The sequence below is a fragment of the Chrysochloris asiatica genome, unplaced genomic scaffold (genome assembly GCF_000296735.1).
Source record: "Chrysochloris asiatica unplaced genomic scaffold, ChrAsi1.0 scaffold00050, whole genome shotgun sequence".
Taxonomy (NCBI): domain Eukaryota; kingdom Metazoa; phylum Chordata; class Mammalia; order Afrosoricida; family Chrysochloridae; genus Chrysochloris; species Chrysochloris asiatica.
Window position 1 is genome coordinate 159,207 of NW_006408568.1, and position 13,719 is coordinate 172,925.

Consider the following 13,719-nt stretch of genomic DNA (forward strand, 5'->3'; position numbering starts at 1 on the left):
ATGGTATCCCATATAAATCTAACACTTTATTCAGATTCATTTTCTTTTTTCTTGTTGTTCTTCTAGCATACTATTATTGAGAAACTTATCTTCAAGCTCACTAATTCAGGTTTCCATTGATTCAAATCTACTCATTTTTCCTTTTATTATATTGTCCTTTTCTGAAATCTTAATATTAATCTTCTGGATTTCTGTTTGCAGGTTTTCTATTGCTTCTAATCTTTCATCTATTTTGTTTGTTCCTGTAGTGTTTTACTGAATTCATCCTTGCTTTCCTCAACCTGTCTTTCAATATGTTAAAGGTATCAAATATAATTCTCTTAAATTATTTTCCGGGTAGTTCCAATGCCTTTCTTCCTCAAAAATATTTTCTAACCTGCATCTTGGTCACTTGGTGAGCCACTCTGATTTGTTTTATCGTGTGAGCAGATAGTAACTGTTTCCTCCAAGGCATTGTGCTGTCATTGTATTTGTATTTAACTGATGACTGTATGTTGGTTTGTTCTTAGGATCTTACCAACTGGTAGCTGTGACTAGAGGATAGAAGTCAGATACAGATGATAGTTCAGAAACCATGAGCTTCTGATGAAGAGATAGAGAAGTCGATTGAATGCTTACTAGTAGAATAAGCTGAACAGACAGAAGTGGGAGAAAAAGAGACAGACAGACAGACAAGTGGACTATGCTGGCCAATGGCTGGTATGTAGGAGCATGGTTGCTATCCCTGTCAAGTGAGGCACAAAGAGAAAAGACACATGCACAATAGAACACCAAACAGACAAACAAGAAAATAACAGCAAAATAATAATGCGGGGGAAGAAAAACAGACAACAGCTCGAAAGATAATACAATAACCAAAAAGTGAGAAGAAAGGAGAAATACTGTGCAAGAGGAAAATAAGAGAGAAAATTAAAGGAAAGAAAAGCATTAAACATAATTAGGGAGAAAATAATGAAGAAAAGAAAAAGAGACCACAGAGTAAAAAAGAAACATAAAGAAACAAAAAGAAGAAGAGATAAATAACGGGGGGAAAGATTAACAGAAGGGAAACATGAAAGCAGAGATATAAAAATTTTAAAACAAGGGAAGGGAAAGAAAGGAAGACGAAGAAGAAAGAATAAACAAACAAAAATGATAAAAGGAAAAAAATTTAGGGCTGATGCCAGAGAGAGAAGAAAATACTGGTGAATTTCTTCCAGCCAATGAGCTTATGTGGTAGATGGGCAAGGGATGAGACCATGGCACTCCCAACCATAGATGAAGTTCCTATAGGCCTAGGTATTTTTTGTTTTGGGCACCCAATCCAGAAATAGTTCATGCAGATCCAAAGCATCCAGGACCAGGGTCTTTCTGGCCCAGAGGGAAGTCAATGGTAGCAGAGGGGCAGCTTGCAACAAGTGTCCCCACTAGTCCAAGACTGGCCAGGACTGAGTCTGTAGGTCTGCAGCAGGCCTCACTTGAACCCAACTCATTTTGATGCTACTCACAACTGCACAGCTCACCACTATGCAGCTCCAACTGCCCAGAGTGCAGGAATCTGCGTGGAGTATACGTGGATGGAGGCTGGCCACACCTCCGGTCACCAGGGGAATGTAAAAACAAGAAAAAATCCCACCTCTCTCTCCACCAGACACCAATAGCCTCTATGTCACCAAGCCACTGTTTGTTTCCAAAGCCACTCATAAAAACTCAAGATAGCCACTCCACATCTGGCTGGCCTACACAGTTCACCTGTCTGTCTCCTTTTGTTCTGCTGTGTCTGCTCAGCTTCTTCTAGTAAGCTTTCAATTTACTTCTCTATCCCTTCATCTGAAGCTCATGGTTCCTGGACTATCATCTGAATCTGTTTCATTTGGTTTCCTATATCCTTGTTGTAGAGGGTCTGAGTAGTGTTTTTGCCTGGTTTGCCATTTACCAGAAACCCATCCTCTATTCTTGCTTTGTTATTTTTATTCTTCCCCACTCTCTGAAGTAGATTTTTATTATTAGAACATTCTTTCTAAAACTCTGCTATCATACATGCTCAATGTTTGTATATCTATACAATCTGGGTCCATTAGCAGAAATAATTCTAGCAATGCATTGATAATCATCAGCACACTCATAAACCAGACACATACACCCCAAAAAATGTATTCTTTATGATTTGTTTGTTTTTATCATTGAGTTACCCTTTATCCTTTCATTCTATTCAAGATCTTATCTTCAGGTGGCCAAATCAGGAATCTTATCTTTGGTCTCTCTCCTTCAGTTTCAAAACCTCACCTTTACCTGCCGTACCCCAACCACACTTCCCTCCTACAGGAGATGCTTCTCTTTTTATTGTATTTTCTATCCATCTGTATCTTTAAGATTTGTTGTTGTTGTTGTTATTGTTAGAAGTGAGAAAAATGGGAAAGAATGGTCATCTTTGGTAGTGGTGTCACTAAGGTTGGTGTCACTGTATGTTAACTCATGGTGTAACCCCCTAACCCCAATGGACCTCCTTCCATTCCAGACTAAACAGGATCCTTCCCCAACTCATAGTGACCCTATAAAATAATGTAGAACTGCTTCATAGGATTTCCCAGTGAGTGAATCCTTCTGGGGACAGGTTGCCTCATCTTTCTCCACAGGGTGGCTGGTGAATTCAAAACACCAATTTTTTAGTTAGCTGCTGAGTGCTTAACCCACTGCTTCACCAGCATTCCTTTGCAGATCCTTTGGAATATTTATTTATTATACTTTTTAATTCTCAAACAATATTGATAAATATAATTGCCAATTGCTTCCATATAGTATTTTTTATAATAGGAATACTAACAAAATTTTTTATAAAATCTTTCTACATGGAATTACAAAATTATTACATACATTGTTAGTAACTGAGTTGTTGTCATTGTTGGTGTTAGGTGCCATCTAGAGAAATACGGTTAACTGATGGTACATGATGGGGATTATAATCATTGTAATGAAACAAAGTATATGATTTGTTGAATGTAAAACTGATGATCTGCCCTGTAAACTTTCCCTCAATTCACAATAAAAACTTTTTTTAAAAAAATGCATTTCTGATGAAGCACAAAAGTTATTTTACACATTCTGACATCACTCTCCTCTCTGACAGCATCACTCGGTACAGTTCCCACCTCCCACATCCTATAGTGATGTCACTAGAGTTAGGTGGCAGATGGGATATCCAGATAATTATGACCTACATTCAAAACATATTCAATAAATGTTTCCAAAATATTCCCTCTTTCACCTATATTGAGGCTTTTACGATTTAGAAGTCTTGAAATTATGGCTTGCTGTTTTCTGTTTTGTTACACTAACTCTTTTTTTCCTGCTGTGGCTGGTTTCTTATGCTTAGTTGCTTATAAGCAACTACTAAAAATGCAGACATAGAACAACCATAGAATTAAAATATATCAATTACTGTCATTCCATACACTTGCAAAAATTCATATATTTTGGAAGAAAAGCTCAAAATATGATGTGATCCCCAAATTCACTTGTTTCACTTACTTCCACTGAGAGAATTAACTTTCTAGTAGGTTGAATGACAATTCCTAGGGTTTTAAGATGAATGTCTAAGGCCACCAACTACGACTCTCTGAGATTCCTTAAAATCTAGATTCATCTGTAGACAACTTATTTTTGTTTAGAATAGCTAAAAAAATTAATCAAAATTATCAGAAAAATAAAATGTTAAACCATAAAAGTGGGCTAGTTATAATGCCTAATTTTTTTTTCTCTTTAGCCATCTATGTGCAATTTGATATGCATTTGTGCATCCAACTCTCATCCAACCCTATCTTTAGTCCCTTGATGATTGGAAGGGAGAGAAATATGATCAGAATTCTGGCCCCCAAATGACTCAGAATGATATTCTAATCTTGTCTAACTAATAGGTCTCTACCCTCGCTTAGCTCATGTCTCTCTTTTTTACCCCTAAGTTAGTTTTGCTTTTCACATCTCTGCACCCAAGTCTCAATGCCCACTTACTGTGAAGTCTCCTTGGTTCCTATGGGTTCAAGGCCCCAACATGAAGAATTTATTTCTTCCCAAATTGTATATTCCAATGATTCAATCATTCTGAACCAACACTTCAAATCCTCCTGAATTTCTCTAATTTCTCATTCATAAAGATCCCATTTTGGCACAAACTGTAGACTATTCTCCATGCCCCATTCCTGGGAAAATAAAAGCTTTTGCATCATTACCTATAATGTCTTATCCAAATGCTTAGCCAGCAGGATGACCACTCACTAGATTTGCTTTTTCTCCTTTAGGATTTGTGCAGCTGGTTGGAGGGGATGGACCCTGCTCGGGGCGAGTAGAAGTCAATTCAGGAGGAGCCTGGGTTCCAGTCTCAGATGTGAACTTCACATTGCCCACTGCCCAGGTCATCTGTGCAGAGCTGGGGTGTGGCAAGGCTGCCTCTGTCCTCGGAAATGTGCCCTTCAGAGATGCTGATGGACCAGTCTGGACTGAAGAATTCCAGTGTGAGGGGCACGAGACTGAGATCTGGGTCTGCCCCAGAGTGCCCTGTCCTGGAGGTACTTGTTCCCACAATGGAGCTGTCCATGTTGTCTGCTCAGGTGAGACTTGGAGCCTGTTTTTAAACATCCTATATATACTGTCTGGGTAATAAATACATGACATTTTTCTGAAATTCATCATCTTCTTTCAGACTACACAGAAGTCCAGCTCATGAAAAATGGCAGCTCTCAGTGTGAGGGACAAGTGGAGATGAGAATTTCTGGAGTCTGGGGATCACTCTGTGCCTCTCACTGGAACATGGCCAATGCCAACGTAGTCTGTCGTCAGATTAACTGTGGAGTCGCCGTCTCCACCCCAACAGGAGCATCCTTTATGGACAGAAGGGATCAGATCTGGAAACACCGATTTCACTGCTCAGGGGTCGAGTCTTTTTTATGGAATTGCCCAGTGACTGCCCTGGGGATTCCTGAGTGTCCCCAAGGAAACACAGCCTCAGTGATCTGCTCAGGTAAGAGAGAAAGAAAGGGTTCACTGGTACTTGGAAAGTTCCTGGATGAAATGTCCCTAAGAGCAGAGAGTGAAAAACCTGACTTCAAACGTGAGACTTTCTGCACTAGGTTGTTCTCTTTCAAGTCAGGGCAAGAAGAGTTAAGGGGATAACATTTTTAATAAGCATTATTATTTAAATGTAATTCTAGATAAAAGTAAACAATAAGTATATAGCCTGATCAATTATAATAGCATGTTGTTGTTGTTGTTGTTGTGAGGTGCTGTTGAGTCGGTTCCGACCCATAGCAACCCTGTATAGGGTTTCCAAAGGAGTAACTGGTGAGTTTGAACCACTGACCTTGCATTCAAACCCACTTTGCAGTCCAGCATATTAACCCACAGCATCACACCAGGACTCCTATACAGTGAAAGAACCATATCCCAAATTAACAAAAAAAAAAAAAAACATTAGCAGCACCCACAAGCTACACACTCCAACAATCATATGATGTCCCTCCTCTCCAAAGAACACCACTCTCTAAGGTTCTACTATTACAGAATACTTTTGCCAGTTTTTTTTTTTTTTAACATTATGTAAAGTCATGTTGTTGTTGTTGTTGTTGTTGTTGTTGTTGTTGTTGTCAGGTGCCATCAAGTCGGAACTGACTCATAGCGACCCCATGCATAGCAGAACAAAACAATGTCCGATCCTGGGCCAACCTCACTACCGCTGCCACTCTTGACGCCATCAGTGATGCCACTTGGCTGATCCATCTCATTGGGGGTCTTCCTGTTTTTCTCTGACCCTCCACCTTACCCAGCATGACATCCTTCTCCAGTTACTGTTCTCTCTGGACAATGTGTCCAAAATATGAGAGACGAAGCTTAGCCATCTTTGCCTCCAAGGAGCACTCTGGTTGTACTTCTTCCAAAACAGATATATTGGTTCTTTTGGCAGTCCATGGAACTTTCAGTATTTTCCTCCAACACCACAACTCAAAGGCATCAAATTTTCTATGATCTTCCTTATTCACTGTCCAGCTTTCACATCCATATGAGGTTATTGAAAATACCATGGCTTGGGTCAGGCGCACCTTAGTCCTCAAGCTGACATCTCTGCTCTTCAATACTTTAAAAAGTTCCTGTGCAGCAGATTTGCCCAATGCAATACATCTTCTGATCTCTTGACCGCTGCTTCTGCAAGTGTTCACAATTGATCCAAGAAGAATGAAGTCCATTGATAAGAATGCTGTTTATTGGTCCAGTGATGAGGCATGTAGTATATTCTATTTTGCCTTACTTCTTTGACTCAATATTATAATTGTCATTCATCCAAGTCATTATCTACAGCAGTGCTTCATTCATATTATTGTGTAGCATTTCCCATGCATGGATTACATTACAAAGTATTGATCCATTCAACCAATGGTGATGATTTGTTTCCAATTTCTGACTATTACAAATAGCACTACAAATCATTGTGACAATGACACTTGGTACAATGTGTGTGTTATGTTGAGTGTTTAACACAGTATTTTGTTTTCACTCTCTTATTCATTTTTTGATATCCAACTTTCTAATTTTAATGAAGCATAATTCATCAGTAATTTTCTGTGCATTTACTGCTTCTTTTTTCTTTTTAATGTTTTATTGTAAGATATGTGATAGTTTACACGGGAGAACATTAGTTTTACATTCATCCTATCGTATATCATTTCATTGCCATGGTTACAATCCCCTCAATGCATCATCAAGCAACCAAAGGGTATACCCTGTAAGCCTGCCCCTAGGTCGGCAGCACACAGCCCTTCTCCCTTTCTGGGTCTAGAGTTCCCAGCCACTCCATCTCTCCACATCATCGTCTCTGCCTCCATCTCAGGCATCACTGCTTCTCTGGGTAGGGTCCTGCACTCCGATCTTCTCCCTTGATGGTCCCATGGACCTCCGCTCCTGGACTGCAAAGTCAACCACTCTCCCCCTTTTGTTACAAAACATCTACCTTTACATTTCCAACCCTCACAGTCAATCCTGATAACAATTATTCACTATTGTACCACAAGAGACCTATCCCCAAATCCTTTCATCAGCTGTGCCCAGACAGATTGGATACTGCTCAGTGGAGATTCTACCTTCCTCCACGCCCTCTGGATTAGGCTTCCTCTTGAAATTTTGTAAGCCAGTCATTTCTTGCCTTTGTAGCCCCTCTTACCCCCCATTTTGGGTAGCCAATGTCCAAGTTGCCCATCCCTGTCTACTCTATGTATGGAGTGGGTGGGAATGATCCTCGCTGTAAAGATTTGTTCACTCTTTTGGGCTACTGCATCCATAGATGTAGGTCAAGTTGATCAAATTGTATCAGATCACTCTTTTTTTTCCTCTTCTTTCTTCTTCTAGTTGAGCTCTGATCATCCATCCAGTCATTGAAGCCAGGACAAGTGGATATTATCTGCAAATGTGGGTGTTCTTATGCACATGCCCTCTCTTCTTGTCACCTGGACACTTCACTCTCCACTCTAGTCCTCTGTGGCTATGTCACTGACTCTGGGCCCAAGAGTCCCCAGGTCTTGCCACACTGCTGGCCAACCAGGTCTCCACTAGAGTTCACAGGAGTCTATTGAATGTTGTTGGGCTTAGCTTGCAGCTTCATTGCTGTTTTTCCCTCACTTCCCCTTATCGGTGATGAACTTAGTCACCAATGAGAGCACATGTCTGCTCGTGTATTCCCATTGAAACTTAGTCTTGGATGGGGTTTGTACTGAGGGGTGCCGACCACTTGACTTGATGTCTCTTGGACGAGCAACTTGCTTGTTCTTGTAGTAATCAGTCGGACTGCCATTATTGTCACTTACTGCTTCTTATGTACATTTTAAGAGTATTTGTCTACCTCCAGGTCATGAAGATATTCTCCTACAGAATTTTAAGAAGTTTAGTTATTTTCCTTTGAAATATAAGTGTGCAATCCTTCTGGAATTTATTTCTGTGTATGATGTGAAGTAAGAGTTGAGTTTTGTATTTTTAATATAGTTATCCAATTGACTTGGAATTCTTTCCTAAAAACTCTTTTCCCTCTGCAGTACAACCTTGGCCATAAACAGAATCCATGCATATTTGAATCTACTCTAAGATTATTCTGTTCCATTAATCTTTTTTGTATCCTTCCACCAATACCTCACTTCTTTAGTTTCTTTCTGATGTATCCTTTGTCCTCTTGGTGCTTGGTCAAATATCTTCTTTCATATGTACATATGTTTTTGAATGACAGAAAGTATAGTTGAGAAATTATCAAAATCATTCAGAAATGATTTTATTTGACTACTTTCAAACACCTGGTTTAGAGGTTGTTATTGTTAAGTGCCATCAAGTTGGTTCCAACTCATAGCAACCCTGTATAGGGTTATCAAGAAGTTCCTGGTGGTTTGAATCACCAACCTTGCAGTTAGCTGTCCAGTATTTATCCTAGAGTGCCACACCACTGAAATAATTAGCAACTGGGCCTCCATCCACTGGAAGAATGGTCTATTTTTCATTCATTTATTCTTCTGTGACATCCTAGTGTGCAACTGTAGGATAAACATTGGACCCCTAGCTGCAGGTGGTTCAAACCCACCAGCCTCCTCAGAAACCATTTTCAGGGTCACTATAAGTTGGAACCTACTTAACAACACTAAACAACAACAACAATTATTCTGGATATTCAACAGGGCTTCTCCTCCTAACACACCTCAAATTATAATATGTGTTCCCCAGCCAATAAGTCTGGAAACCCTTCTATTGAGCCTCTCTTCTGTCAGTTATTAACTTTGAATAAGCAAACGCCTCAAAGAAATACAGTCTCACCTCTACACTTCATTTTTCTCTGAGATCTTGGCTCCAAAATTTCTTCCTGCATTGGTCAATGCACAGTGAATTAAGATAATATTCATCTATTCCAACTTTTCTAATGGCATCCTCAGTGCAATGGTTTCAAAAAGCATGTTTGCCATTGTCAGAAAAAGAGTTCTATAAAGAAGTTTTACTTTGAGGTTATGATACTATTACTCCAATGTCAAAGTTTTCACTTCAGACTCCCTCACTAAATTTATTTAGTTTAATTAATGTCATTTATGTAGGAAACCAGACCCAGCTACTGCCCGCATGTAATGATTCCATGTCTACAGCCTCGGAGGACAAAACTGCCAACTGCTCAGGTGAGAGGTCCTACAGGACCAGAACCCATTCTCAGCCCTATATAAATGCCTCCTGTCTGATTTGTTGTTGTTGTTGTTGTTGTTGTTGTTACGTGCCATCGAGTCAGTACCAACTCATAGCGAGCTTATGCACAGCAGAACGAAACACTGCCTGATCCTGGGCCAACCTCACTACTGTTGCTAAACTTGAGTCCATCGATGCTGCTACTTGGCCAATCCAGCTCACTGGGGTCTTCCTGTTTTTCATTGACCACCCCCCTTAACAAACATGATATCCTAATACAATGACTGGTCCTTCCTGACAATATGTCCAAAGTATGAGAGACGAAGTTTGGCCATCCTGGCCTCCAAGGAGCACTCTGGCTGTACTTCTTTCAACACGGAATTGTTGGTTCTTTTGGCAGCCCATGGCACTTTCAATATTCTCCTCCAACACCATAACTTAAATGCATCAATTCTTCTACGGTCTTCCTTATTCACTGTCCAGCTTTCGCATGCATATGAGGATATGGAAAATACCATGGCTTGGTTCTGGCATACCTTAGTCCTCAAGCTGACATTTTTGCTCTTCAACACTTTAAAAAGGTCTTGTGCCGCAGATTTGCCTAATGCAATACGTCGTTTGATTTCTTGACTGCTGCTTCCATGAGTGTTGATAGTTGATCCAAGAAGAATGAAGTCCTTGACAACTTTAATCTTTTCTCCATTGATAAGAATGTTGTTTATTGGTCCAGTGGTGAGGGTTTTTGTTTTCTTGACATTGAGATGCAATCCATACCGAAGGCTGTGCTCTTTGATCTTCATCAGTAAATGTTTCAAGTCCTCTTCGCTTTCAGCAAGCAAAGTTGTATCATCCTTGATATATAAGTACCTGTGAATAATGTATTTCTTTCCATGTGATTTCACCATGCAAAATATGTTTTTCTAGTATTTCACAAATAAAAGCAGGACTCACATTTCAGACAGACTTTTTTCATGACTTGCTAATCCCCACCCACAACTTCTATTGATCAGTGCATATCCCAAAGGTTTGAGTGCCGTCCAACCTGAGGAGCTCATTTTCTAGCACTGTATCTGACAGTGTTTCTCTTCTATTCATAAGGTTTTCAGTGACTAAATATTTCGTCACTCCTTCTTCCTAGTCTGTCTTTGTCTGGAAGAAGCTCATCCAAAACCTGTCTACCATTGGTGACCCTGCTGGTATTTAAAATACCAGTTGCATAGCTTCCAGAATCACAGCAACTCACAAGCCACCACAGTAAGACAAATTGACAGATGAGTGATGGGTTCCAACACATAGCGACCCTGAATAGGGTTTCCAAAGAGTAGCTTGTGAGCAAGAACCACCAACCTTATGGTTCAAACTGACTTTGTAGTCCTGTGCATTAACCCACAGCACCACACTAAATGATCAAAATAACAATAGCAATTAGTAGATTAAATAAGAACCTTAGAAGGCAGTGAGTTTATGTTAATAGGGGTGGTGGCTGTGTGCCCTGGAGTCGGTTCCGACTCATAGTGACCCTGTACCGGGTTTCCGAGGCTGTAAATCTTTAGGGGAGCAGAACGCCTCATCTTTCTCCCACGGAACAGCTGGTAGTTTCGAACTGCAGACCTTGCGGTTTGCAGCCCGATTCGTAACCACTACGCTACCAGAGCTCCTTAACTCAAAGAAAGAGAGGCAGTATTGCAATTAACTGGGATGTCCGATGAAATTATGATTATTTACCTCAGTACCAGGAGTCCTGGTGTGGTGCTGTGGGTTAATGTGCTGAGAAAAGAAGAATTCTATATGGACTCCAGCCTGAGAAGGCAAAGTCATTTTGAACCCCAAGGTCAGCGGTTTAAGCTCACCAGATGCTCCTTGGAAACCCTATAAAGGGTGGCTATGGGTCAGACTGACTCAACGGCACTTAACAACAACAACAATAACACCTCAGTCAAGTAACCAAATCCCATGAAACTTTGGTTCTACAAGTAAAGTAGCCTATACTTTTTTTTTTAAGTTGTTGTAAATAAATCAATTACATAACTTTTGCCAATTTAGCATTTTGCAGGTGTATAATTTTGTTGACAGCAATTACAATAATCAGCTGTCCAACCACTGTGATTTTTCTATTAACATAAACCAAAATTCAGTACTTCACAAGCAATTAACTCCCCACACCTCTTCCTCTCCTTCCTGCCCCCGGTAACCACTAAGGAATTTGTCTTTTTATGTAAGTGAGGTAATAGAATATTTGTCTTTTGGTGACTGACTTATTTCACTCAGTTTAACATCCTCAGACTCCCATCTATATTGTAGCAAGCATCAAGACTTTATTTCTCTTACTGTTGTTTGTTGTTGTTGTTATGTGCCATCGAGTCGGTTCCGACCCATAGCGACCCTGTATAGGGTTTCCGAGGGTGTAAATCTTTACGGGAGTAGAAAGCCTCATCTTTCTCCCGCGGAGCAACTGGTAGTTTCGAACCGCTAACCTTAAGGTTCGCAGCCCGATTCGTAACCACTACGCTACCAGAGCTCCTTACTACTGGGTAGTATTCTGTTGTATGTATGTATATACCACATTTTGTTAGCCCATTCATCTGTTGATGGGCATTTAGGTTGTTTTTACTTTTGGGTTATTATGAAGAATATTACAATGAATATTGGTGTGCAAGTTTTACTTTGAGTCTCTGCTGTCAAGCCTTTGGGACATATTCTTAAGAATAGAATTGCTAGGTCATATAGTAGTTCTTTTGACTTCATTTCTTAAGCTTGAATGTGTCTAGCCCAATCCCCATAGAGGTGAACGTCAAAGCTGAGTTCATGCAGTGTGATCTGTGTCTTAGAATGACTCTCGTTTAGTCTAATGCTTTTCTGTCACCGTCTTGAAATTCTTAATAAATTTTGAGCAGGGACCCCACATTTTATTTTGCAATAATTTTACAAATGATGTAGTTGATCCTGATGAACAGTATGCCCTTTATAGGAAAACAGACCCACCTTCTGCCCCCATGCAACAACTCCATTTCTCATCTAGTGGACTCTGCATCCTGGAAGGAGAGTGCTGCCACCTGTTCAGGTGAGAGCTCCACAGGCCCAGTTAGAACCCCTTCTGATCCCTGTTTAAGTTCCCCATTGACACGATTCTCTCTCCCTAGAGAACAAATGGCTCCGCCTGGTGAATGGGGGCAGTTACTGTGCTGGGAGAGTGGAAATTCTTCACCAGGGCTCTTGGGGTACCATCTGTGATGACAGCTGGGACATGAACGATGCCCAAGTGGTGTGCAGACAGCTGGGCTGTGGTGTGGCCCTTAATGCCATTGCTTTTGCTCATTTCGGGGAAGGAGCAGGGCCCATCTGGCTGGATGACCTGAGATGTACAGGAGAGGAGTCCCACGTGTGGAATTGTCCTTCCAAGGGTTGGGGGCAACACAACTGCAGGCATAAAGAAGATGCAGGGGTCATCTGCTCAGGTCTGTTTTCCATGTGCCCACATTCTGGGGGAAGCAGCAGGCAGTGCCACAGGTGTTGGGGTATGGTCACTGAGCTGAATGGGCCAGAGGGGAAGGGGAATTCCTGCTGTATTCCTTGCTTCTTAAAATAGCTGTGAATGATGGATTTCTTGCAGTGATTTCACTTCAAAAAGTAGGGTTTTCTAGTGTTATCCAAGCAAAAGCAGCACTTGGATTTTAGTCCTACTAAGAAAGGATAGACAAATGACATGCAAATCCCTATCTCTGCCATGTGTGCATCAGTGTGCATCTTCCATAGACTGAGGCACTGCTTCACCTTACCTCAGGTGTTTCAGTCCTGATTTTTAGACAGCAGGGAACAAGTGAAGGGAAAGTTACTGTGACTAAGAAAGGGATCAGAAAGATATTTATGAACTCCTTCCAAGTGGAAGAGCCCTCTGCAAAGACTGAGATATGTGGTCATATCACGCGGGGAAGAAGATCTCAGTACTAAGTTCAGCCACACTTGGTCCCAGTGCCTCATTCTTCCCATCTTGACTTTCAGAGTCCCTGGGCCTCAGGCTGGTGAGTGATGACCATGACTGTGCTGGGTGGCTGGAGATATTCTACAACGGGACATGGGGCAGTGTCTGCAGGAGCCCAATGGAGCCTATCACGATATCTGTGATCTGCAGACAGTTGGGTTGTGGGGACACTGGAGAACTCAACCCTTCTGCTGGTATCAGGACAGTGTCTCAGCCCCTGTGGGTGGATGGAATCCAGTGTCAGAAACGTGACTCCACCCTGTGGCAGTGTCTTTCTGATCCTTGGAACAACAGATCATGCTCTCAGAAAGAAGCAGCTTACATTGTGTGTGAAGGTGAGTTATTTATCTGAACTTCAGTGAACTATACCATTTATGTGTTTGTTTACACAAATTCATATTGCATGGCTTAAATTTCAGGTTAATCCTACAAGAGTTATTATTTATAGAGAACATCAATTCTTGAACCCCCAAATTCAATGTTTTCTGAGAAACAAGAAAAAAGTAATCAGCTGGTAAGTGGAAGAGGGGGAAAGGCAGCAATGAAGAAATGGGCTGATTCAACCACAGTCCATT

The 13,719-nt window shown here is 40.9% G+C and overlaps 1 protein-coding gene across 1 annotated transcript in view; it reads left to right on the plus strand.

The window, feature by feature from the left end:
- Positions 1-13,719, plus strand: part of LOC102841716 (antigen WC1.1-like) — a 180,020-nt gene that overhangs the window by 151,424 nt on the left and 14,877 nt on the right. The window contains 5 exon segments of the mRNA XM_006862752.1: positions 4,275-4,583; positions 4,676-4,993; positions 12,134-12,226; positions 12,306-12,620; positions 13,165-13,479. Coding sequence (XP_006862814.1) covers positions 4,275-4,583; positions 4,676-4,993; positions 12,134-12,226; positions 12,306-12,620; positions 13,165-13,479 — 1,350 coding nt within the window.